At 47.8% G+C, this 26265-nt stretch overlaps 1 protein-coding gene across 1 annotated transcript in view; it reads left to right on the plus strand.

Moving 5' to 3' along the window:
• The window catches only part of FAT2 (FAT atypical cadherin 2), a 48285-nt gene that overhangs the window by 18375 nt on the left and 3645 nt on the right, over positions 1–26265 (plus strand). Inside the window, exons 4-22 of the mRNA XM_414584.8 lie at positions 1235–1296; positions 2148–2459; positions 3073–3283; positions 5167–5306; positions 6113–6388; positions 6825–7035; positions 8029–12081; positions 14394–14590; positions 16086–16239; positions 16364–16597; positions 17369–17758; positions 18473–18687; positions 19041–19178; positions 19829–19972; positions 20640–20837; positions 21733–22540; positions 23146–23291; positions 24476–24917; positions 26038–26191. Of these exons, the coding sequence (XP_414584.5) occupies positions 1235–1296; positions 2148–2459; positions 3073–3283; positions 5167–5306; positions 6113–6388; positions 6825–7035; positions 8029–12081; positions 14394–14590; positions 16086–16239; positions 16364–16597; positions 17369–17758; positions 18473–18687; positions 19041–19178; positions 19829–19972; positions 20640–20837; positions 21733–22540; positions 23146–23291; positions 24476–24917; positions 26038–26191 (8485 nt within the window). The remainder of the gene's footprint in view (positions 1–1234; positions 1297–2147; positions 2460–3072; positions 3284–5166; positions 5307–6112; positions 6389–6824; positions 7036–8028; positions 12082–14393; positions 14591–16085; positions 16240–16363; positions 16598–17368; positions 17759–18472; positions 18688–19040; positions 19179–19828; positions 19973–20639; positions 20838–21732; positions 22541–23145; positions 23292–24475; positions 24918–26037; positions 26192–26265) is intronic.

Here is a 26265-nt window from a genome sequence, read left to right on the forward strand (position 1 = left end):
CTGCTGGGATGTCAATAGGAAGACTAGGGAGGAAAAAAATCCATGACATACATGTAACCAGTCTTCCAAATCATCTTGTCACAATGCATTAAAGAGTGTTGATTTATGATTGTAAAGACATCAAATAAATGTTTAGCACAGTGCCTGGTGCCAAATACATGGAATCCAAGAGAACGAGTGGAAACAGTTAATGACAGCCTTGTTCCAAGCAGCTGCTCTGCACTCCTCCTTCAGCTGCCTGGTGTTTCCTGCAGCCATTGGAAATTTTCTCCTGCCTATCATGCCTGAACAGCAATATACCAAAGAGCCCTAACACAACTGAAAACAATGATATTAATTAAAACTTGTTGGCTTTGGGCCAGAAGAGTACTGTAAAGTAGCTGTGAAAGTGGTCTAGAGTTTCAATTCACCAAAGTTGAGAAATAAAAGCACACGGTAAGGACAATTCCCAAGCAAGACCTGGAAACTCAAATCTCAGCTCCATCCTTATCACACTTGCACCTACTCAGCTGGGCCAAAAAGAGGCACCTATGCTGACTTTGGTTTAAACTATTTGATAAAAGCCATATTTTCCCTTCTGCACCCAGTGTTCCCTGCAATTACACCAATATGTATTCTTTAGAAACCCCTCAAATCTTGCAGGTGCTGAGGGGTTCACCCCGTCTATCAGGCAAGGCTCAAACTATGTGCCAACATTATTATCAACAACGTACCTTATTTTTAGATTCCATTTCTAGTGGTAGAAGAGAGGGTATTTCCCAAGACAGAAGGCAAAGTTTTGTCAAAACACTGTAAATTACAAGCAGCAAGGTTCAGCACGGGGAAAACAGGAGTTGAGACACGTTAAGAGGCCAATCTTCTGCCAGCACATGCAGAATGTTTCTTACTTAGAGGCATAAAAAGGTATTGTTTTCTTGGTTCTGCAGCCTTTCTCACCAAGTGCCTCACCACAAAGTCTCCACAGCCCTCAGCCATTATGGGATCTGGGAGGTGTGGGATCTGGGAGGTGTTGGGATCTGGGAGGTGTCCCCTATCCTCCATGGTCTCTGCACTCGGAGGAGAAGCCACCTCCTCCACCCAATGAGTCGCAGTGGACAGACTGCTCTTTGGGGGATCTGCCTCTGATCACAGCGGGAACCTGAAACAAACCCACTGGACACATGGGGATCTGGTCAGCCCTTGCTTTCTCTGGGCACTGAGTCTTGAAGCTCAAAGGCTCTTTCTTTCTTGGCAGGTCTGATTTCTACGACTTCACGGCAGCTGGATCGAGAATACAAGGCTGAACATATCCTAGAGGTGGGTAATGATGATTGTAATTAGCTTTATTTACTTACAAGTGTATTAAGTCCTCAAAGAACTTTCCTTGCATGTTGGAGCACAGAGAAAGAATCTCATCCCATCAGCTCCCAACTGCTGGGAAACTTAATTAAATGGTGTGCGTTGCCCTAAGAGACAGCTGCAGCAGTACTGCGGGGTCTATTATTTCCTTGCTGAAAACAGGAGTGAAAGGCCTGTTCTGGAAGCTGTGGGAATGTAGGAAGACTGGGATTGTCCTCTAGGTGGTTGGATAATAAATTACCAGAGAAAGAAGCCAGATAAATCCGCCCTCATTTATCTCATTGTACCAAACTTTGTTCTGTAGCTTTGCAATGCCTGCCTCCATCCCTAGCTGCTCTGAGATACGTGTATCTACATTATGGGGACCTGAAAGTGTTTTCTGTCTATCAAGGTGGCTGAGGATAAAAATTCCTCTGCAGTGCAGTGTGCTGGGAGCGTTCACAGGTACAGCAAAGAGAGGGTAGCTGATAACTAGGTCAGTCAAAGGAATACAAGTGTTTTCAGGTGTGCAGCTCCCAATGACCGATGCTTGACCCACTGCCCTGAGCTGCTGCAAGCAGGAGCCCTGCAGGCACATTGCCCTGTCCTTGTGCAAGCACTGGGCAGTGCAAGTTTCAGCCACCAGGTTTGGCTTTCTAGTAAGGAGCAACATCTCTGAAAACTCTGAGATACAAAGATAGATTCACATGGAAACCCTATTATTCTCAGGATAAAGTGTAGTAGGCAATATCCATTGTCCTTCAGGATGAAGGCTGGCTGCTCATGTCCTAGGTCAAAACAAGCAGCTCTGTCCCTTTGCTTGCTGGCAGGTGGCTGTTTCTGACAATGGAGACCCAGCCCTGAAGTCCACCAGCAGAGTGGTGATACAAGTCCTGGATGCCAATGACAACCCTCCTAGTTTTCCCCACAAGCTCTTCATGGTGCAGCTCCCAGAGAGAGAAGCCTCGGAGACACCACTGCCAGTCTACAGGCTTATCGCTTCAGACCGTGATCAGGGTCAGAACAGCCAGGTCACCTACACCATCGAGGAGGAGGAGGAAGGGATCTTCACCATCAACCCCACAACCGGCATGGTGCTCTCCAGGAAGGCTTTTCCTGCCTCCGAATACAACATACTCACGGTGAGAGGAGAGGGAAACAGAGAGTGGGTGTAGAGGGAAGGCTGCTGAGACAGGAAAGATAAGGAAGAGGTGGGTGAAATGCAGCAGTGGGAGAACTTGAATCAGATAAGGGTGGGCTACAGAAACTGGGAGAAAGGGCAGGAGAGGCAATGTGGAAGATAAGAAGCTATTAAAAATGAAGGAGAAATTTAAAATGGACTGTCCAGTGCACCCCCAGTGATGGGTACAGTGATCCACATCTCATCCAGACCTGAACCTGAACAGTCTGTGAGTTTCAGGTTTGCGGCTCGCCCATACCCTGTGGGCCTTCAGAACAAGGGCTGTGACCCATCTCTCTGCTTTGGATCCAAAAGACTTGCTCTGTGCCCAAGAGGAATTTGGGTTGCATGGCTCCACCTACGACACATGGCCTCTTAGGACAAGATTTATCTTGTGGGATTTAGGGTGCACACAGGGCCCGAGGCTCCCAGTGGGTGGGTGGGTGGGTGGGAGAAGGAGCTTTCCACAGGGCTTTGTACACTCTTCCAGCCCCAATTCATCCAGTACATCACTAAAGCACAGAATCATAGAGTTGTTTTGAGTCGGAGGACCCTCACTCTGCATCTCCCGGCAGGTCAAGGCGACGGATGGTGGCAGCCCCCCACTCTCCTCCCACGTGCGGCTCCACATCAGCTGGGTGGTGCGGCCCGGACCCTCCTCGGAACCTCTAGCATTCGATGAGCCCCACTTTAACTTCGCTGTCATGGAAACGGATCCCGTAAACCACATGGTGGGAGTGATCAGCATCGAGATGGGTCCCAGCCAAGTGTGGTTTAATATCACAGGTGAGACGCAGAGAGGAAAGCAGTTCACGGGCGTCTGGAGCGCTGGCTATTTGGCTTCCAACGCTCACATACCTGAGCTACCGAAGTTGTTTGCTTTAGGTGTAGGTGAGCTACAGAAAAAGGTTTCTCAGGCACCGAAAGGGCATCAATAGACCACTGCCTGCCCAAGGGCTCTGCTTCCAAGTACAATTATCTAACACTCTTTTTATAATGACATTCTGAGATTTGCCAGTGTTCCCCTCTGGGACACTGGATGACAGAGCAGAGGGGATGTGGGCTGTCACCCCCAGGTCTCAGGCAGTGGGTGTGCAGAACTTGTCCAGGAACGAGGGCCAATTGTGCTCCTGTAATTTGGTGTTTTGAAGTGTTGCCCCAATCTGCCTTGCACAGCCTCTTCCTGACGCTGCCTGCAGGGCCAGCCCTCGTCAAAGCCTTAATCGGGTGAGTGAATAGCTTTCCTCGTTACAGTGTTAGGGCAGGGATAATGGTGTATAAATACAATTAAGCAACAAGAAATGCAGTGCTACAAGAGGTGGTGTACAACTGCAAGTCTTGCCTGGCATTAGCGGTGTCTGTGTGGGCTCTCAGCATTAACGGTGTCTTCCTCCGAATGTTATCCCACCACGTACCTGCACTTGCCTGCATGCTCAATCTCACACAAAAACTCTGACCAAGCAGCATCTTTCTTGTCTCTCCTTTCCTGGGCTTCCTCTTTCCCTTTGGCACCACGCAGAGGGAGCCCTCTTTTCTTCTGCCAGGGAAAGACATCCCTGGATGTCTCTCTTTTCCTCTTTTCTGCTTCCTTCTGTCTTCTTCCCAGCAGGAAAGTGCTGGTCCAGATGGCTGGCAACCACTGCACTTTTCCTGCAAGGGAAGGTATGTAATTTAACAACCAGCCAAGACTTCCCCAGCTGGTAAGAGCACAAAACAGAATCCAGAGCATCTGATAGCCAAGAACAGAGGATCTGAGAGCTAGGATACAACGGCAGAGCACTCCTTCTCTTTAGCCAAATCCCAGAACAGCGTAGTGGTGCTTCATGCATGACAGAGAAAGACCATCAGCAAGTGAAGCATGAGAAGGGGGCTGCCAGGCCAGGGCTGAGCAGCAACAGCATGAGGGATGGCTTCTGCTGCTTGGGCCTGCGGTTCCAGCACTCCATGGCCATCTGGGATGGCTCTGCTCACCCTGGAAGCACCGTCTGCCTCTCCAACTGTTCAAGAGTTGGGCTGTTGAGGTAGAGCACAGGCTTCTGGCCGTGGCCATAAAGACTGCTGCTGACATGCCCGTGGTGTGACCTTGAGTTGGAGGCCAGCAGGAGCGTGGGTCAGCCCAGCAGGCTGCTGATCCATGCTAAGCTCATGATGGTGCATAGCTGGAGGCCTTGTGCAAATCAATCAGTGCTCAGATGGATCTCTTGCAAATCTAGCCAGGAGATCAAGTGCATCCATGCATCCATTCTCCTCTCTTCCCCCTCATTTTCTGTACATCCCTTTGTTGTTCCTGTCACACTCCTTTGTCATCATGTCCTATTAACTCTTTGCCCAGCTTCTCGATGTGCTCCCTGTCTCCTGTGTCCATCCCTTACATTTAGCATTGACTTTCTAGATTTGGAGGAAGCCTTGCCTCTGGCACTGCCCCCAGATGAGCTGAATGCTAGGGTGAGTGCCTACACATCCCCATTCCAGGTGTATTGCCGGGCATGCCACATTTCTCTGTGGCTGAGTGTGAGCTTGATGTGTGGCTTGTGTGTGCTGTCTAATCCTTCAGATCTCCAGGCAGCTCCTGGAATCTGTTTGCCCCGCAGGTGCTTGCAGCTTGCTCCAGACAAATCTAGCCATAACTGTCCCACCATTTCCCTTTTTTCATTTCTCTTTTATTCCAGGTGGTGATGATGACATGGATTTTGATATTGAGAAGAGTACGGGCAGTATGGTCATTGCAAGAGCCCTTGATGCAAGGAAGAAGTCAAGCTATAACCTGACAGTAGAAGTCACTGATGGGTCCACTACCATCAAAACTCAGGTAATGCTTTATGCTGTAGTAGAAAACCCATACAGAAAACCTATAGAGTCAGGATACGCTAAAGGGAATCTTTCTTCTGCTTTCAAGTGCTTTTCAAGACTTCACTGCTTTCAAGCATATCCCTGAGCACCAGTTCCTGCAGCTGCTGAGATTCACCCATCTTTAGCTACTGTCAGGAGGGGTGTTCAGAGCTTAATCTTTTACCAACCATTTTTCTTCATGTATAAAAGGAGGCCAAAAATCCAGCCTTCTCTACACACAAAGGCCTAGAACACCAGTCACCCATCAGTGATTCTTACTGTGGGAAATTCACTGTGAAGGTTTGTGGAGGATGATGAGTGAGGAACACTATTGTTCCTGTGAATGCAGTGCTAATGGATGGTATCTCAGCTATCTTCAAGCATTTTTCCAAATAAACAAACAAAGCCCTGCCTTCCCTGCTGTGCATTCCCTGCCACCTTGCATCTCACCCCCATGTTTATTTTGGCACTCAAGGCCACTGGCAGATGTCAAGAAACCTGCTTGAGCAAAACACCCATGGCATGTTCAGGTTTGTTAAAGGAAGCAAACTATTACACGTGGTTGGGACTTCCTCAGATGCAGTCAGTGTCAGCATGGTGGCTGGGGACAGTCAAGGTATGAGATCTAGTCGCCATGGATGGATGGCCCAAGTGCTGGAGGAGCTGTGATAGTCACAGGGCTCAGAACCCCAGTCAAGAGGAATTAGGAGCTGAGGTTTTGCACGGCTCCATAAGTCCGATAGCACTCAAGGTTACACTGCCCTTACTGAGCTGTCTTCCCCACAGGCCTTTATCCACGTGATTGACATCAACCAGCACCGTCCCCAGTTCCTGGAGAGCCATTATGAGATGAGGATTCCTGAAGATACCCCCTCGGGGAGGGAGATCCTTCAAGTCAGCGCAACAGACAAGGACAAAGGCAAAGGTCTCATCTACACCATCCATGGCAGCATGGACCCCAGAAGCACAAGACTTTTCCAGTTGGATCCCAGCAGTGGGGTCCTCACAACAGCAGAGGGCTTCAGCTCCCAGCCGATGCCACAGCACACCCTAACAGTGATGGTGAGTCCTAGCCAAACTGCGACAAATCTGCCAGCTTCACCAGGATGTATTGGTTGCCTAAGAAATTTAGGCTAACTCTAGTCTTTCAAACAGAATTTGCCTAGATTGACAGGGAAGAGGAAAGCAGGGTGTTAACCTTTACCAAATCCTGGATAAATCCAGGTAGCAATGTCTGAGTGCATCACCCGGCTAATTTCATCAGAGAGCTACTGGGTTCTTGTACAGGAACACACAGTGAATGTTTGTTAATTTTTGCATTCTCCTCCAAGGCTGCACTTTGGCTCTATAACTTGCAGGCTCATTCCCATCCAAAGGCTTGATAGCAATGAAACATATCACCCTTTCTAAGAGTCCTGATGAAATGCTGGAAGCCTTATCCTGGAAGGCCTGCCTACTCCTAGAGTGTGACCCTACCTGCCCTTTCTCTGTCACCCAGGTAAGGGACCAGGAGGTCCCCATCAAGAGGAACTTTGTTCGGGTCATCATCCATGTAGAGAACTGCAATCTTCACCCTCCCCAGTTCAGCAGCATCCATTACGAAGCAGAAACACTGGACTCAGCAGCAGTGGGCACAGAGATTGTACAAGTCAGAGCCCTCGATCAGGACCAAGGAGCCAATGCTGAAATCCACTACTCTCTGCAGGCAGGTGAGGGCCATGCAGCAAGGTGGTTTGGCTAGGAGCATGCATGCATTTCCATCCTCCAGCTGGTGATCAAACTGCCATCCAGCTTTTGCTAGTTGTTGCAAAGAGCGGTGAAAAGCTGCCTGTTTCTACACTGTGATTTCCTTCCTATCCAGAGAAAAACTACAGCTAGTAAGAAATTTCCATATTATGAAATGTTAGCATCCTTCCTCAGAAAGACCGTACAATGCTGAGTCACTGTTCTAAGGAAAAATATGAATGGACAAGTTAGAACAACTTAAGATCTGATCTTCCAACCCTCGGGAATGGAGTGACAGATCACTGTCCTTGTTAGACAAAAGTACTGCCTTTGCACAACCACCACCATCCCTTCCACAAGTTCTACCAGGAAATACATCCTTGAGGAAAGGGGAGTACCCTCTCAGCTTTGGTTAGTGGGTCTCTGTGGGTCATACAAAGTTGTTGGGCAAGTATTTTATCATTCACTCTGAAGGTTAAAACCTAAATACCTATGGCTGTGCTATGCTGCCAATTTAGCAGGTAAATTCTTTGCAGGAGATGAACCATCCTTTGCTACATCTTTCTCACTGCAATTGAGATCAAGGACTGAGGAATTTAATTGCTCCTGAAGTATTGGTAATTATAAGCATGACAGGGCTTGAAGCAACTAGTACAGTCTGTGCTACCTTGTTCTGCACACAAGGCAGAAGTTTCAAGCACATACTCTGCCACCACTAAATATGCTTAAATTAGAAGAGTATTCATCTTCTAATTTACATTTTGATTGAGTTAAAAGTTACCCCATAGATCTCAATGGATTCATTGTTCTTAGAATGAAAATTATTTAGAAATTAACAAAGAAGACAGTAGTCTCCTAATTAAAAAAAATATATATGTTAATTAGGTCTGAAATTGGGAGTACTATAGAAAACACATACAGAAAACCAAAAGCAAGAGAGTGTTTGCATTCTTCACTTTGCATTTCTCTTCTTGCAGGTAATGGGGAAGGTTTCTTTAGCATCGATCCACATTCTGGTATTATTACAGTTGCACAGAAACTGGACCCATCCAAGCAAGAGAGATTTACTCTTATTGTAAAGGCAGAAGATCAAGGGTTCCCCCAGCTTAAAGATTCTGCTACAGTACACATCCGCATTAGACCCTCTGATCAGACCCCTCCAAAATTTCCAGAGGCTGAATACATCACAGAGATCAGTGAGTCTGCTGCTGTTGGCTCTCCTCTGATCCAGGTTTCAACCTCAAGCTCATCACCAGTCAGCTACGAAATAAAAGATGGAAATGGAGATGGAGTGTTCTCCATGAACTATCAGTCAGGCCTTATTTCCACTCAGAAGAACTTAGATTTTGAGCAGGTGTCTTTTTACCAGCTGAAAGTTCGTGGCACCAACATGGCTGGAGCATTTATGGACACAATGGTGCTTATCTATGTCATAGATGAGAATGACAATGTGCCTATCTTTGTCAAGCCTGCCTTCATTGGCTGGATCATGGAGAATGCTCCCCCACAAAGCATGGTTCTAGATGAAAGCAATTCTCCCCTGGTGACCCATGCAACAGATGCTGATCAAGACTCCAATGCTTTGCTCGTCTATGAGATTTTGGAACCGGAAGCACTAAAATATTTTACAGTAGATCCCAGCACAGGGACACTTACCAGTCGTGCTGATATAGACTATGAGCTCACCCCAGTTTTCCACTTCAGTGTACATGCACGTGACAGTGGAAATCCCAGTTTGTTTGCATCCAAGCCAGCCAAGGTCACAATCCATGTTAAGGACATGAATGATTCACCTCCAGTCTTTGCCAAAGACACTTATGAGCTTTCTGTCCTGTTACCAGTCCACCCAGGGATGGAGCTTTTGTCAGTGCAGGCAAAAGATGCTGATTCGGAGGTGACCTACAGCATCGTGGAAGGAAACCTTGATAATGCTTTCTACATTCATCCATTCACTGGTCTCGTCTCCATTCTTAATGCCACTGGCTTGGGAAATCATCATGAACTCACGGTCAGAGCTGACGATGGTTTATACAAGAGTACTGCTCTGGTTAAACTAAATTTAACTCAAGCACAAGGCAGTGGCTTAAAATTTGATCAAGATGTATACACAGCAACTGTGATGGAGAACTCTACAGACGAGAAGACTCTCACTGTTCTGGGGGTCAAGGGATATCAGCTAAACGAACCACTCTTCTATTCACTTTTGAATGGGAAGGAAAGATTTAAAATGATCCAGGCATCTGGAGTACTCCAGACCAAGGGTGTGAAATTTGACCGTGAAGCACAAGACGTGCACGAGGTAGCTGTGGAGGTGAAGGACAACAGGAAACCACCAAGAGTGTCCCAAGCCACTGTCAAAGTTTATGTCGAAGATGTGAATGACAACCCACCTCAGTTTGAGAACGTGCCATACTACACCTCAGTGCAGGACGGCATGGAGCCCGGTGATGTACTTTTTCAGGTGTCAGCAACGGATAAAGACATAGGGAATAATGCAGCCATTACCTACTCATTTGCAGAGGACTATAAGTATTTTTGGATTGACCCCTACCTAGGAGACATCTCACTTAAGAAGCCTCTTGATTATCATGCTTTAAACAAATACAGCCTCCAAGTCATTGCTAAGGACAACGGTGAGCCTCCGCTCCTTGCTGAAGAGGAGGTTGTGATCAGTGTGAGGAACAAATCCAACCCTCTGTTCCAAAGCTTGTATTACCGAGTAAAAGTGCCGGAAAATATCCCCCCATACACATCCATCCTCCACATCCAGGCCCGCAGCCCCGAAGGCTTGCGCCTCATCTACAACATAGTGGAAGAAGACTCTCTGAAACTGTTCAGCACTGACTTCAAAACTGGTGTCCTTACTGTCACGGGGCAGCTGGACTATGAGCTACAGACAAAGCACTCGTTCACTGTTAGGGCCACAGACACGGCGCTAGGATCATTTTCAGAAGCCAGGGTGGAGGTGGAGGTAGAAGACATTAATGACAACCCACCCGTATTTTCTGAGATGATCTACACAGCGTCTGTCTCGGAGAGCATGCCAGCACATACCCCTGTTGTCCAGATTATCGCTTCTGATAAAGACTCAGGCAGAAACAAAGTGGTCTCCTATCAGATCTTGGATGATGGTTCAGATGCTACCAAGTTCTTTAATATTGATGCCAGCACAGGGCAAATAACAACAGCTCAAGCACTGGATTATGAAAAAACTCAGCAGTTTCGCATGAAAGTGAGAGCTGCAGACCATGGGACACCTCCACTTAGCAGTGATGCCCTGGTAATTGTAAATGTGACAGACATCAATGACAATCCTCCTGAGTTCAGCCAGCTTCAGTATGAAGCCAAGGTAAGCGAAATGGCGACGTGTGGGCACATTGTGATAAAAGTCCAGGCCCTGGACCCTGACAGCGGAGACACCACCCGACTGGAGTATGTGATTCTCTCAGGTAATGACCACAGGCATTTCACCATCAACAGTACTTCTGGAATAATATCCATGTTCAACCGCTGCAAAAAGGACTTGGAGTCATCTTACAGTCTCCGAGTTTCTGCTTCAGATGGAGTTTTCAAGAGCACTGTGCCTGTGTATATCAACACCACAAATGCCAACAAATACAGTCCTTCTTTTCAGCAAAACACATACGAGGCAGAGCTGGCAGAAAATGCTGAGGTAGGAACCAAAGTGATTGAGCTGCTGGCCATTGACCCAGACGGTGGCCCATATGGCACCATAGACTACACCATCATCAATAAACTTGCCGATGAGAAGTTCTCCATAGATAACAAAGGCCATATTACCACACTGCAAAAATTGGACAGGGAAAATTCCACAGAGAGAGTCATTGCCATTAAGGTCATGGCTAAGGATGGGGGTGGGAAGGTGGCGTTCTGCACTGTCAAAATCATCCTTACAGATGAGAATGACAACCCTCCTCAGTTCAAAGCCTCTGAATACACACTGTCCATCCAGTCCAATGTAAGCAAAGGCTCCCCTGTCATTCAGGTACTGGCTTATGATGCTGATGAAGGTGCAAATGCAGATGTCGTTTACTCCGTTGACTCCGTGGAAGATGTATCAGAAGACATTGTTGAGATCAATGCTGCCACTGGGGTTGTTAAGGTCAAGGAGAGCCTTGTTGGTTTGGAAAACAGAGCCTTTAACTTCAAGGTGAAAGCTGAAGATGGCAGACCTCCTCACTGGAACTCCCTTGTCCCAGTGAGTCTTCAGATTGTCCCCAGGGAAGTGACATTGCCAAGATTTTCTGAGCCCCTTTATACATTCTCAGCATCTGAGGACCTTCCAGAAGGTTCAGAAATAGGGTCAGTCAAAGCTTTTGCAGAGGATCCCATCATATATAGCCTGGTGAAGGGAACCACTACAGAAAGTAACAAGGATGAGGTGTTCACCCTGGATGAACAAACTGGGGCTTTGAAAATCAAAAAGGCAGTAGATCATGAGACCACCAAGTGGTACCAGATCGATGTTATGGCTCACTGCTCACATCAAGAAACTGAGTTGGTCTCCCTAGTCTCTGTGAACATCCAAGTGCAAGACATCAATGACAACAAGCCTGTTTTTGAGGCAGATCCTTACAAAGCTTTTGTCATGGAGAACATGCCATCAGGAACCACAGTCATTCAAGTGACAGCAAATGACCAAGACACAGGAAGTGATGGACAAGTGACCTACAGCTTGGAAGCAGAGTCTGGCAAACTCCGAGGACTCTTCACCATTGATGGAGAGACCGGATGGATCACTACACTGAAGGAGCTGGACTGTGAAACTCAGGAGACCTACCGTTTCTATGTGGTGGCCACTGACCATGGCAGAAAAGTCCAGCTCTCTTCCCAAACCCTGGTGGAAGTCACCGTCTCTGATGAAAACGATAATGCTCCCCAGTTCACCTCAGACTTCTACAAAGGGTCGGTAATTGAGAACGCCGAGCCAGGGCAGGTCATTGTCACACTGAGTACCATTGATGCAGACATCTCTGAGCAGAATCGGCGGGTCACGTGCTACATAACTGGTGAGTTTTCATGACTTTACGTATTTTAAATGGGCAAGAATTACTAGAATATCATGTCAAAGTGAGGCTTTGATATCTTGTCTTGTATATTATTAATATAGAAACAACTTTACCCTGACAGTCCTATTGGAAATAGTAGATGAAGCCTAACTCATTGGTCAACTGAGCCTAGGGTGTGCAAAACACTTTAGAAACTAATTACAGTGACATTCCCAAAACTGGCTGAATGTAATTATCACTAAAACAGCTATCTCCTCCACTGGACCTTCCATATTTCTTGAAATATAAACAAATAAATATGCAGTACTATACAAGTATTTACTTACCTTTTTTTTTAACTAGCTAAATAATTATAACTACATAACTGTAACAGGGGCAGAAGCCAGAAGGAACCGCAGGGGCAGAAGCCAGAAGGAAGGTTTTCTCTCACAGGATTTGAGATCTGTATGTAATTTCTTTGGCCCTGCACTTTTTTCCTGCAAGCAGTGCAGTTTACACATCACACAAATATGTAGCCTATCTGTATGTTTTAATAAGTACATATGTGGACATATCTTTCTGGTATTAAACGTATTTCTTCTGATGCCACTTTGACTCTAACTTATCAAACAATTAGATATGGCTGCAGCTAACCGCTCTGCAGACTGGCGGATATTTGAGACTATCACATCAATCTTTGGGAGAGTTTTGACTAACAGAAAGCACGGAAGATGACTCCACACATCAGCAGTGCCAACTAAAATTAACCACTGCTGTAAACCTACAAAAGTTTAGACTGGAATGTTGTGCATCTGCACAAGTAGCAGCTTGATTTTACGGTACTTTTTGACCCCAAAGGGGTCCTGGAACAGATACTTCAAATTAAAATGTTTGTTCAAACTCAAATGAAGACCCTTCAGGGTCAAAGCATTTAACAAGTTCAGTCGTAGCCTGTTATCTATTGTAGTAACCATTCAAAACAAAGGAGGAATGCTGACACTTTCAGTTGGTGTATGGTATGCCTAGCTATTTGCAAGCCTTTGGGAGACAATAGTCAATCCATTTCAGTATTATTGTTTCTGCCACTTTTGAGGCAGTAGTTTTAAACCTGAGAGAACTGCACACTCATGTTAGTGGTGGATACCTTAAATTCTCGCTGCTTTGTACTTCAAAGCTCAAATCAAACTTTACACATAACTGTATAAATACAAGTGCAGCATAACACCATAGCAAAAGAAATGAGGGGTGAACACAGAGCCAAACTTCCCACTGTTCACACGCACCTTGATTTCAAGCACACAGGACCTAGATCTGAGCAAGGGCTGCAGTGTGGCAGCATCAGAAGGGCCAGTAGATGTCTCATTGAGCCTCCAGATTCACCACCACATCTCCATGGTGCACATGAAAGAAGAGAGGGCAAATTTAATTTACCTGGCTGTGTGAGCCCTTCAGAGCCCAAAGCAAACAAGCCCTGCAGCCAGCTCTCTGCATTGCCTCCCATTACCTAATGTGCTCTCTTCTCTCTCCAATGACTTGGTTTGGGTTCATCAGAGGACATGAGCTCCTTGCCAGAAGAGAGGGATGTGCCAGGGGCAGTTCTGGGCCTTTTAAAATCCACTTTGTATGACAACAGCAGGAGTGACATGAATCTGGTGGACTGGAGAGCCTGTCCAACCTCAATTTACCTGTGTCTTCCATCAACAGGGTCTTACTGAGTGAAAAGCAGCTCCAGATTTAAATGCATTTGAAGGTTGTGTTATAAAGCAACAAAGCCTAACCAATGTCTCCAAGGTATCTGCAACTCTCAGATCCCTTTAGGAACATACAAGAAAGTCTGACACATTTTAGGAGAGTGAGACAACGTGGTTTTCCAGCAATGAATATGCATATCTGCAGAACATTACAAAGACATTTTTGCAATTGTGAATTGTTTCCTCTTTCCACCCCATTCATTTCCCCAGTGTAATATTCAGTGAACAGCAGAAACACACAGGGTATTTCTGAGCTGTGCAGTAGGCCAACCACTCCCCATGGGCCTGGTATGAAACCAGTGTCCTTTCTGTGTCACCAGTGCAAGTCTTTCAGCTCTCCTATGGGACTAGCAGTAGCCATATCTATATCTCCCTTGGAATCATACAACCTTTTGACTTGGAAAGGACCTTTAAAAGCCATCTGGTCCAACTCCCCTGCAACGAACAGGGACACCCACAGCTCCATCAGGTGCTCAGAGCCCCTCCAGCCTGACCTTAGGTGTCCACCACCTCTCTGGACCACCTGTGCCGGTGCTCTCTTACCACTTCAGTAAATGTCTGTTTTCTTCTTGCCCCTTCTAGAAGGAGATGTGCTAGGACAATTCACGGTTGACCAAATTGAGGGAGAATGGACAATTTCTTCCAAGAAGCCTTTGGACAGAGAAGATACAGAGAAATATCTCCTCAAGGTGATGGCTTCTGATGGGAAATTTCAGGCAACAACCGAAGTGGAAATTTTTGTTCTGGATATCAATGACAACAGCCCTGAGTGCGGCCAGGTAAGGTGGCTGTCCTGCTACATCAGGGGGCAAGAGGGGAAGAAAAGGCAGAAAGAGCACATGCTGAGAGGGTTTGGCTTGTCATGTTTCTCACACAATCCTGTTGCTTTGATTATACTTAGCAATTTTAATTAAGGTGCACGTCAAGCGAGAACATTACATTTAGCCTCCAAGCATGTTTGCCAGCAGTAAGTGAACAGCTAAGCATTATGAAGGATAATTTTTGGAGATAAACAATGCCAGGAAGCCTTCTGGGTAGGGGCATGTAAATTACCAAGTTTTATATCCTGCTAAGTTGAAAGATTCCCATCAGGAAAGCTGCAACTGTGGAGAGCTGATCACTGGTATGGATTTTACTCATGGTGAGAAAGAACAGAAGAGGCTGTTTCCCAAAGGAGAGTCAGAGGCTTGGGTGAAATGAGCTCACTGGTCCCAATTCACACCCTGGAACCAGCTGCCCTCCTCTCAAAGGATGATGCAAAGTACTGGCCTCCATGTGTCCCAGCAGAGACCAGCACCGGGTGCTGAAATGCACCCACAGCAGCCTGCATAGCCTGAAGTAAGAGGGAGGATAAAAGAAACTACATCTATTACTTAGCACTTGCTAACAAAGAAATCTGTACTTTAGAAGAAGTTAAAGGTGTCATAGAGAGAACCTGATTGCAAACAAGGTCCATTTTACTGAAACTGCCTAGCCCGTTCTTAGAGGTAGAGATGGAGGTTTGCAGCCACCCTTCATAGTCTGCTCCGGAGCTTCACTACATCATCTGTCAGTCCAAGTGTCAAAATTGACTCATAGAATCCTTCAGGTTGGAAGAGACCTCTAAGATCACCAAGTCCAGCTGTCAGTCTATCCCCACCATGCCCACTAACCACATCCCTCAGTGGCACATCTCCACAATACTTGAACACCTCCAGGGACGGTGACCCCACCACCTCTGTGGACAGCCCATTCCAGTGCCTAACCACTCTTTCTGAGAATAAATGTTTCCTAATATCCAACCCGAACCTCCCCTAACACAACTTAAGGCAATTACCTCTCATCCTGCCATACTGGTAACAGGGCTGCTGCTTTATCCTGTTCAACAGCCTATTATGGATTGTCATAGTCAAACCAATTACTGACGTTTCTTTTTAATGTCATAAAGCTAGATAGCAGTCATCAATTTAATCATGGGTCACATTTTCTGTATCTGCAAGCCTCTCTCCCTGAGGTCTATATCCTTCCCAAGCTGTGATTTTCACTGCTGGCTGCTGTTCCAGCTGGGGCCACAGAAGTGCCAAATGTAACAGGCCTGTCCTCCAGTCTGGGCTGATATACCCTGGTGTTGTGGTCATCTTCCACAGCACCAAGACATAAGGCACCTCGTGTTTTCCTACAAACCATACGTTTTACCCTTTTCTATGAAGCTTCTCCTGTTCCATTCCTCCTCATATGGTGTGAAGGTTTTTTGGAGACAGATCAGATGCCAATGACACCTTCTGTCCTTGCCAGATATTCTACACTGGAAGAGTCTCTGAAGATGCTCAGCCAGGTCATTTCATTTTGAAAATATCAGCAACCGACCCCGACGTTGGCAGCAATGCCCAGATCACATACAGCCTGCACGGCCCCGGCGCAGAGGAGTTCCGCCTGGGCCCCCACACAGGTGAGATCAAGAACTGCAAAGCTTTCCTCCTTTCCACCCTTGGGGCTCGTTACACTGCAGGAGGCTTAATGCAGTAGGGTTTGCAATTGCTGGATACGAGACCGCTTCCCATTCTTTCCCACAGGGGAACTGACCACCTCTGCCCCTCTTGACCGGGAGCAGAAGCCCACCTACCACCTGGTTGCCAAAGCTACCGATGGCGGCGGCCGCTCGTGCCAGGCAGACATAACGCTGACCATAGAGGACACCAATGACAACGCACCCAGATTCTTCCCCAGCCACTGCGCCGTCGCCGTTTTTGACAACACCACCACAAAAACACCCATTGCTGTGGTATCAGCCAGGGACCTTGACGAAGGTGAGTCAGGGTGAGATCTACATTTTAGCAAAGTCCATCCTTCATCCTGAATAGAAACCTTTAAAAGCTAGGGAAGGGCTGCAGCAATGGGCATAGATGAGTGAGTCTTGGCAAGAGCCTGCCTGGATCTCATCACAGATATGCTCTTGACTAGCAGGCTGGCATCGGCACCTTTGTGACGCTGTAGGAAGTGCAATATCTGTAGGAACATGCACAGAATTCAAAGAAAAGCACAGAAACTGTAGCAGTGATACACAGCACTAACTGTGACACACAGCTCCGAACTGGACAGAAATCGTATGAAAGATGGAGACGAAGTAGGCATAATAAGGAATAAAGGAACTGTATGTCTGGAGAGGGTAGGTGATATCACAGAACCATAGAATATCCCAAGTTGGAATGGACCTGTGGGAATCATTGAGTCCAACTTCTGGCTCCACACAGGACCACCCAAAATGGGTGGAGAAGTCCTTGGAAGACCAAAGATTCTCAGATATAGACAAAAGACTCCTAAGAATGGTGTTGGGCAGAGACTGAACTTACATGATATAAAAGCAAGATCTGCTTTGGAAGCAGAGATGAAGGAAAATGACATTTAAAACATGGGGATGTGGGTGGACAGGGGCACATTTGAAGAAGATGTTCATACAATCCCCAGTTTCCCCAGAAATTTTATCTCACTTAGGCATATATCATCCTTCTGGATAAAAGAATTAATGCCAGCAGCATTCCTAACCACAAATTTATACAGCCTGTCCCTTACCCTTCCAGGTCTCAATGCCGAGGTGGTCTATTCCCTCTCTGACTCCGCCAATGGACACTTCTCAATTGAGGAAACCACGGGGGTGATCCGTCTGGAAAAGCCCCTGAAGGACTCGCAGCACTCCGCCTTTGAGCTGACAGTCTGTGCCACCGACCAGGGCACCCCGCAGCCCCTCTCTGCTCTCGGCACTGTCACCGTCTCCGTCGTGGATCTAAATGAATATCTGCCTGTATTCCTGGCCCCTGAATATGTAGCCATGGTGAAAGAAGACGTGGCTGTGGGTACGGAGGTCCTCAACTTGTCAGCCTTGACGAGAGACAATACAGAAAACACAGAGATCAAGTACGAAATTGTGAATGGCAATGACCATGGCAAATTTCAGCTCAACTCAAACACAGGTAAGATGGTCTCATCTTCCAAGCCAGTCCAGGTTGATCCCACATGCTTCATTTTCTAAAACAGATTCCCCTTCTGTTTCCAAGCAGTCAGATCTCTTCTGCTCCTATACAGAGTACAGTATGGGGGCAGAGAATACAGTCTTCACTTCTGCCCTAAATTTTGTCAGCTAAGTCACCTAGATCCAAATCTCTGTGAATGAACTGAAAGATTCCTCTTACATGTCTGGGATCTGAGATGGGTCCGTGAGAAAGAGGAGTAGGTGGAGAAGAGGATGGTAAGAAAAGTTCCACTTCAAAATATGGGAGAAGTTGATTTCCACTTAAAAAGTCTCCCCATCCTGATGTCAGAAGGAACCTGTAGCTCAGACTAACAGTTTTATTAGGGAGCACTCAATGAATGTAGCTACTACAAATCTATTAACCACAGGCAGGTGCTGAGGCAGGATTTCTTGCCAAATAAAGCACTGCTGTATTTGCACAGCATCTGATAAGAGCTGTTATCTCAAGGCCAATGTTAGATCCCTGGAACAAGCATTGGCTGCACCTCAATGGCCTCCTGCTTCTGTCTGTACCATCCTCATTCACACTGTTTTCTTCAGTTTCTCTGTCCTCGAGGCTCAAGCTAATTTTTCACATCAATCTTCCCATCGGCATGCATATCTTAAAAGGCATTTAAAATATCTCATGCCCTTTTCTGTCCATCTGCCCTTGCAGGTGCCTTATACATAAATGGGAGCTTGGACTTTGAAGCGAGTCACGAGTACTACTTATCCATTGAGGGCACAAGGAAGGGCTCAGCTTCTCTCAGCGATGTCACCATGGTGGTTATCAACATTACTGATATCAATGACCATGCACCAGAGTTCATCCAAGACCCTTACTTTGCTGATATCCGGGAGGATGCTGCAGTTGGAGAAATCATCCTCACGGTATGGCTATGAACAAAACCACGTTTTTTACCTCGTTTTCTTACTTGTGCTGTGTATTATTTACTCTCTCTCTGCACTTTTTTCTTCCTTGGGCACAACTGTCCACTGGATTTGTGTCATTTGGCACCTAAGATTGAGGCGTGACTTAAAGAAGGATAATTGCCAGAATTCCTGACAGCCCATAGGCAGGAATGACAACGAATGACACCGATGTAAACCACCTTCCTTCCTCCTCCTCATTTAAAGCAAGCTCAGTCCAATACCCTTAAAAGACAACGAGGTCCTGTTCCTAGGGATTCCTCCATGGCAAGGCCCTTTTGGCCATGAGTCCTATGTGTTTTTCCTTCTAACAGGTGTCAGCTGATGACTTGGATGGAGCAATGAACAATCAGATCACATATTCAATTGTGGAAGGGAACCCGCTGGGACATTTTGCCATCCAACCCAAAAGCGGGCAGATCAGCATTGCCAAGCACCTGGACAGGGAGGAGGTGAGTTCCAGGAAATGGAAATGAGAAAGCAAAACAGTTGTGCTGTTATGCTGGAGGGAGCAGATTATATTCAGCTGCCTGCTGTTTTCCGAATGATCTACTAGTGATACTGTAAGCAAAAGGCAAGTTATTCATTTTCTAGACCCACAGATACTTCTGTAGAAAAGTAGGGCTCTAGAGGAGACAATATAGGCTTCAGTGGTCACAACTCTGTGCTGTGGTCTGCTCTATTGATGCTCTAAGCTGGTCAGGCAAGAGTTGGCCCCAAACTGGAAACCAACACAACTGGTTTATGCTTCTCTGCATCAGAGCAGATAGAAAATGGGCATGAGCAGGAGCTGGCCATCTGGATAATCTCTTTCTTAAAGCAGTAGCAGCTCAAATTGCTGCCGACAGATGTTTGTCCAGCTTGGGTCTCATCCATGTTTGGCAAGTTGTTTCCCTTCTCTGCAGCAGCTGTGAGGCTGATTTTCTCCAGCAAGGTGCTTTAAGATTTATGGATGGAGAGTCCCAGCTGAGGGCAGAAGTTATTGCTACAAGCAATGCATGACCTAAAGTGTTTCGACAAGCTGCAACAGAGTAAAACATGAATGTGAAAAAGTGACCATTCTTCCGCTTCTCCAAGTGATCCCATGCTATAAATCCCCCAGATCTCCAGCTACTCCCTGACAGTTCGAGCCACAGACAACGGCCACCCTGCTCAGTTCAGCGATGTCGCAGTGCGTGTCCATGTGTCTGACGTCAATGACAACCCTCCTCGGTTCTTCCAGCTCAACTACAGTGTGGTGGTGCAGGTAAGCCAGGACGCTGTCTGCTATCCCGGTCTGCGTGAGGGTGCCAAGGTTCTCATGCACGGGCTCCTGCTGGAGCACAAGGGTGAGACAGCAGTGAAGCACGCAGTTGCTTTGTGCTCATGGCCACAAAAAACTGCTGAGATCTGCGGGGGCAGATGTTCTGCCAACAGATGCCATTTTCTCCTACCGATGGCTGCAGGCACCTCCTGCTCTTTCTCCTTTCTCCTTTCACTCTTTCCAAGCCTGACCAGCAGCCCCTTTTTCCACTGTGTTTGTCTGTGTATACACCACAAAATAAAGAACAGACTTAAGCATGTGGTCAAGCATCACCATCTCTGCTGGATGCAGACCAGTTGTTGCTTGGACTCAAAACACCTAGGGGTACTCAAAAAGAAATGTACCCAAAACATGCTTTCATCTGCTCCTGTGCAGACATGACTCAAGGGGAAAACAAGGGCATCAGCAAAACCATCTGCTTTTAGCTGGTTGACTCTACCACATGTGCAATGCCATGAAAGGCACTGTCTGCTATTGCTGGCAAGAGTTCCACACAGCGTGTGAGATTTGGTCCTCTGTTCTTTATCCATAAGGCCCAGTGGCAATATGGGTTCTCCTGGGCCTTTTCTCTTTGCCTGCTGTTCTCCACTGGCATCTTTCTGCATTTCAGGAGAACGCCCCAGTGGGTACCAGCGTCCTGGAGCTGATTATGAGCGACAGAGACTCGCCGGAAAACGGACCACCGTATTCCTTCCAGATCACCCAGGGCAACGACGGGAAGGCATTTGATGTCACCCAAAATGGTCTGCTGGTGACTTCATCCATCCTGAACAGAAGAGTGAAAGAGCAGTACCTATTGCAAGTCCAGGTAAAGCCTGACTTTCTGTCCTGGGATCTGATCTCACAGCTGGGTTTAGGAGTGATAAAATGAGATTAGGATGGCACAGCTGGATGGGAAGTTGCCCGGTACAAACTGGAGAAATCCAACACAGGAAAAAATCCCGTAGCTTGGAGCCAAGTCCAGAGCTTGTTTTTCCACAAAGTCTGCCCACAGGAAGCTGGAAACAAACCTCTGCATTGATGAAATCGGATAATATGATCACAAGAAATGCTGTCAGTGGTTTCCTTAGACAGATGCTTTTCCCAGCATAATTTCAGCAACTTCCAGTTTAAAGTGAGACCTGGCTGTGATCCTGAAATCTTTATCCAAGAATCCCAGAAGTGATTTAATCTCCTTTTATAGGAAGATGTCTATTGTTGCAGGGTAAGCTTATTAATTATCAGTGCTATCAGTAAGGACAGCGAGTTACAAACACCAGCAGGATAATAACAAGCACATCTTCAGTAAAGAAGCTAGGTACTACTATTATTATAAACCTCAACCACTAGCTGTCTGAGAATGGGAGAACCTTATCCTATAACCTGATTATTCACATTTTTCTGCTTTGAGTTTCCTTGGCTCGTGCTAGACAGACATTGTCAGAGATGGAAGTTTGGCTTAAATATTCTGGAATCTGAGCAAACGTGTTGATGTACATGACTGCTTTTATCTTTGTACACCCAGTTACGTGCAGAAACCCTTAGATTGGCAGCATCTCTACTGATAATTGATTCTTAGGAAATCAGAGCCGTTCAGTGCAGGTGCACACAGAGATGAGTGTCCCACCACTGAGAGAAGGTCTCAATCAGTCTCCATGATGGAAGACACGCTGTCATGAAAGCCAGTACATGGCTATAACGAAGCCTTCTCTTTTCTTTGTTAGGTCTCCGACAGTGGTATCCCTCCTTTGTCCTCATCAGCATTCGTAAACATCCAAGTGACTGAGCAGAGCCAGTATGCCCCCTCAGCGCTTCCCCTGGAGATATTCATCACCACAAACGAGGAAGCCTTCCGAGGTGGTGTTCTGGGCAAGATTCATGCCACGGACCGAGACCCCCATGACACGCTGGTGTATACTTTGGTGGCAGAGGTGCCCCAAGAGGGACGCTTCTCCATTGGGGCTGCGGATGGAAAGATCATTGCTGGGAATAAGCTGCCCCATGGCCACTATCTCCTGAACGTGACGGTCAGTGATGGCACGTTCACAGCCACCACCAGCGTCAACATCCACGTGTGGTGCTTCACACAGGAGGCGCTGGACAGAGCAGTGGTGCTGCACTTTCGCCACCTGTCCCCCGAGGAGTTTGTGGGGGACCACTGGCGCAACCTGCAGAGGTTTTTGGGAAACGTCCTCATCACCCGGCGCCAAAACATCCACATGGCCAGCTTACAGCCTGCAGCTACCTCCGATGGAGTAGATCTGCTCTTGGCTGTTGGAGAGCCACATGGCTCCTTGTACGAGCCTCGGGTCCTCGCCAACAAGATCACCGTCTCAGCTGGGGAGATGGACCAGCTCGTTGGACTCCGGATGAAGAAAGCAATTCATGTGCCATGCCACGGGTCAGACTGTGCCCACCGAGTCTGCAAGGAAACCATCCAACTGGACCCAGGCATGATGTCTACTTACAGCACTGCCCGACTCAGTGTCCTCACCCCACGGCACAGCTTGGAGCAAATCTGCTCCTGTAATGGTGAGCAATCCTTTGTAGCATCCCATGATATAAACCTCGTAGAGCTTGAAAATTTCACTTAGTCTTCTATTTATTTATTTAATCAATCTCCTGTAGCAATTAATTAAATAGCATCAATACGAGGATTGGAACTTGGTGATCTCTAAGGTCTCTTTCACCCCAAGCAATTCTACGAATATCTGTCTAATTGGGAAAAGTCATTCATACTTAGCAGCAGAAGCAGCTCAGTGATGAGACTTTTGATCTTTGAGCTCCTGTGTTTTAGGCTCAGCAAAATGCAGACTAACTGATAAACTCCAGGAAAAGCAAGTACAATGAATATACTCTGTTCACTTTATAGTATTTCAGAAACAATCCAAGGCAGCAGGGATAGAGGTTAACATCACTTAGGCAGAGATGGTAAGGAGATACTATAGGCTAAGATAAAGACATATTAAAGGATGAGGAAATCCAAGGGTGTTGTAGACTGTGCTGAGAGCACCTGAGAGGTGCTATGGGACAGGTCTGATCCTGGACAGTTATGGCATCAGGCTGGGAAAGAGGCAAGGCTAGGTACAGTCTCAAAGCATGACAGCTATGAAACCTTTTGTTCATTCTGCTTCCAGGAACAGCTGTGAGGTTTGGGGGCCACAGCTACATCTGGTACCAGAACTCCCAGGTGGGATCCTGGCACATGCACTTCCGCATGAAGACCCACCAGCTGCATGCTGTCGTCTTCTACGCCAACGGCACCGACCACGCCATGTTGGAGGTATGCATTGCAATACACAAAGGTCTCTTTCCAGCAAAGACAGCATATGCCCATATCACAGACCTACATCACAACTTTTTCCCCGGTGGCTTGCTTCTTCATCCCTCTCTTACATTGCATTTATTGGACAAATAATTTATCAGGTGCACAAAACAGGAGTCTTACATGCTGTTTTGCAGCTCCCACTCTTTTCAACCAGATCCTTCAGGTGGTTTCTTTGTCTAAGGAACCAGCAGAGCCACAGACATTTCACTCTGACTGTTTTCTTCCTCATTTGCACGCTGAACCCACCAAGCATTGGTGGACCATCTCCATCTTCCACTTTGCCAGAGGAAGGAAATCAGCACTCCCATGGCTTGTAGATTTGGTAGAGAGGACAGGTTCTACCAAGGGCATGCATAACATCACTCTTCCAATCGCTAAGCTGATCTGCTATTCAGAAATAGGAAGCAGCAAGAGGATGGCAAGTCAGGCACAGTGGGAAGGAGCTGGCAGCCTGTCAGCTCCTTGCTTCAGGGAATCGAGTTCTCAGCTGTCTCCCAGCCCCAGAAATTGATAAGCCCAATCTACAGACCCATCTGAAGTGAGATCATGTTCCTTCGGATGAAGCCAAGTGACAAAGCTCTCTGGTGCACTTGCCAATTGTGCAAAGGGATTTACACACATGTTGCCCTGAGGCCTTATCAGGTGTGTGCCAGCTGCACCTGGTTCTTCCTTCCCTCTGCCATCCTTGTACTCTTTCAGCAGTTGCTGAAAGCTAACCTTCCTCCATATGAGTTTTAAAGAGGAATCTTGGGCCACAGACAGGGATTTCTGATGGCCCAGTTCCATGCTAAGAACACTGGTGTGGTTTGCTTTTAGAAGATGAGCACCTTGATGGTCTTCATCCTACCTGCTGGAGAGCAAGGACTGGATTGCATCTCTGCACCTTGTTCTATGGAAACCTCTCTCACACTGTCAGTGGTTGGAAAGGACCACAGATGAAATAAGGGCAGCATAAATGAGACTGCAGTCTCTTAGGCTTTAGCTGACCCACGCAAAGCTTATGCATGGGTAAAAGAGGATGTTGAAAAGGCAACATCTTGAGATTCATCTTGACTCAAAACACTCAGGCAGGGGCAGAGGAGGTTAAGAATTGCCAAGAACCTCTGTGCTAACCACGGCTTCTGGGACATGTTTTGCAGATGGTTCACGGGGTGCTTCACCTGGGGTACGGCTGCTGGGGAAACTACACCGGGAACCTCTCCTCCTCACGTTTTGTGAGCGATGGGGAGTGGCACTCAGTCTTCCTGGAGGTGAAGAATGCGTCGGTCCGGCTGCTCGTCGACGGCCTGGGAAACACCTCCCTGCAGCTGCCAGGGACCTGCAGCACATCCCAGGGCAGGCGAGACCTGCTTTTCGGGGGCCTTCGGCACCCACTCCAGTCCCAGAGAGTCACACGGGGGTTCAGGGGCTGCCTAGATGTGCTTGCCATCAATGGCAGAGAAGTGGTTCTCCTGCGTGGGAAAGGGCAATCCAAGGAAGTGATGGAGGAGGTGGGGATGAAGCAGTGCTGCTCCCCAACTGGCGCCTGCAGCAGCAATCCGTGCCTGAACAATGGGATGTGCTCTGAAACTCACGGAGGAGGTATGTGAATATCCTACATATAGGGGAGGGGCAAGAGAGAAGGGGTCCCTATGCAAGGAGAAGGAGATGTGCCCCATCCCAGGGGCTCAAGTGGTGGCTGACTCAGTGCAGGAGCAGCTGGGGGCATGAGATCATCATCCTGGCTCTCAGCATCAGACCATGGCCTGCAGGGCAGGAGCATTTCTAAAGAGTGGGCATGACCTAGGAGCGAGCACCTCTGCCAAAAATGCAAGCACAAATAGAAATTCCACCCCCCCCCCCTACATCCTCTTTACTTAAGGAGCCATTAGCAGAGTTGGAATTGGGCAAGATGGGATCATACAGTGATGGTATCTGGGCTGAAACGAGCCAAGATCTTCATCTATTCCCATTGCAGTCAGTGACTCCCTGGGGCTATGGGAAGGTATATGGGAAAACTGTAAGCTCGCATATGAGTGTCACAGGTTAACATGAGGCACGAGTGCTCAGCAGGGGCTTGGCACCAGGCTCCGTCCCACCCTCATGCAGGACATTTCTGCAGGGCAGGGGTTGATGGAAGGCCATAGCAGTGCGGTGAGCCTGGGTGCCTGCTTTCCTGCAGCACTCCTGCAAACCACGGGCACACAGCATGAGTCTGCACACATCTCTGCTCAGGGACCTCAGGCACGGGATTACCCACACACGCACAGACACATCCCTACGAGCTTGCTCAGGTGGGCCAGGGGCCATGTGACAACGCTGAGAGGGTCACAGTCAAACCCAGCACCACATCAACCAGAACCACAGGCACAAAGCTATGTGAACGCGTGTGCTCGCAGCCCCACAGGCAATGTCCAGCATCTACCCTGCAAGTGCCAGCATGTCCCGGCTGCACAGCACTGCACGCATGCGGCAACAGGTCTGCCCCTGCTCGCACTGCTCTAAAGTCGTGCTACGGATGAGCAGTGAAGGCTTTTGCAGAGCGCTGCAGGGTAGAATGCCAGAACATTCCACCATCGCCAGCCGAGGGACTGCGGGAGCTCAGCAGAGCCGGGGCCGTTCCCGTGCTCGGGGCTGCACGAACCAGCGGCCGAAATCCCACCCAGCGGCGGCCCCTCCGCCTCCCCAGCAGTCTCCCGACGGCACCCTCTCACCTCTGCAGGTTACACGTGCATCTGCCCCGGGCTGTTTTCCGGTGAGCGCTGTGAGCTGGGGGACAGCCCCTGCGAGTCCAAGCCCTGCCTGCACGGCGGCACCTGCGTCCTCTCCGGCTCCGGGTACTCCTGCCACTGCCCCGAGTGGTACCTGGGCGACAGGTAAGGGTTGAAAGGGCCAGAGGCTTCGCAGGGAGGGCTGAAAGCGTGACCTCAGCAACGAGCGTTGTGTGCTT

This window comes from Gallus gallus, chromosome 13 (genome assembly GCF_016699485.2).
Source record: "Gallus gallus isolate bGalGal1 chromosome 13, bGalGal1.mat.broiler.GRCg7b, whole genome shotgun sequence".
Classification (NCBI taxonomy): Eukaryota; Metazoa; Chordata; class Aves; order Galliformes; family Phasianidae; genus Gallus; species Gallus gallus.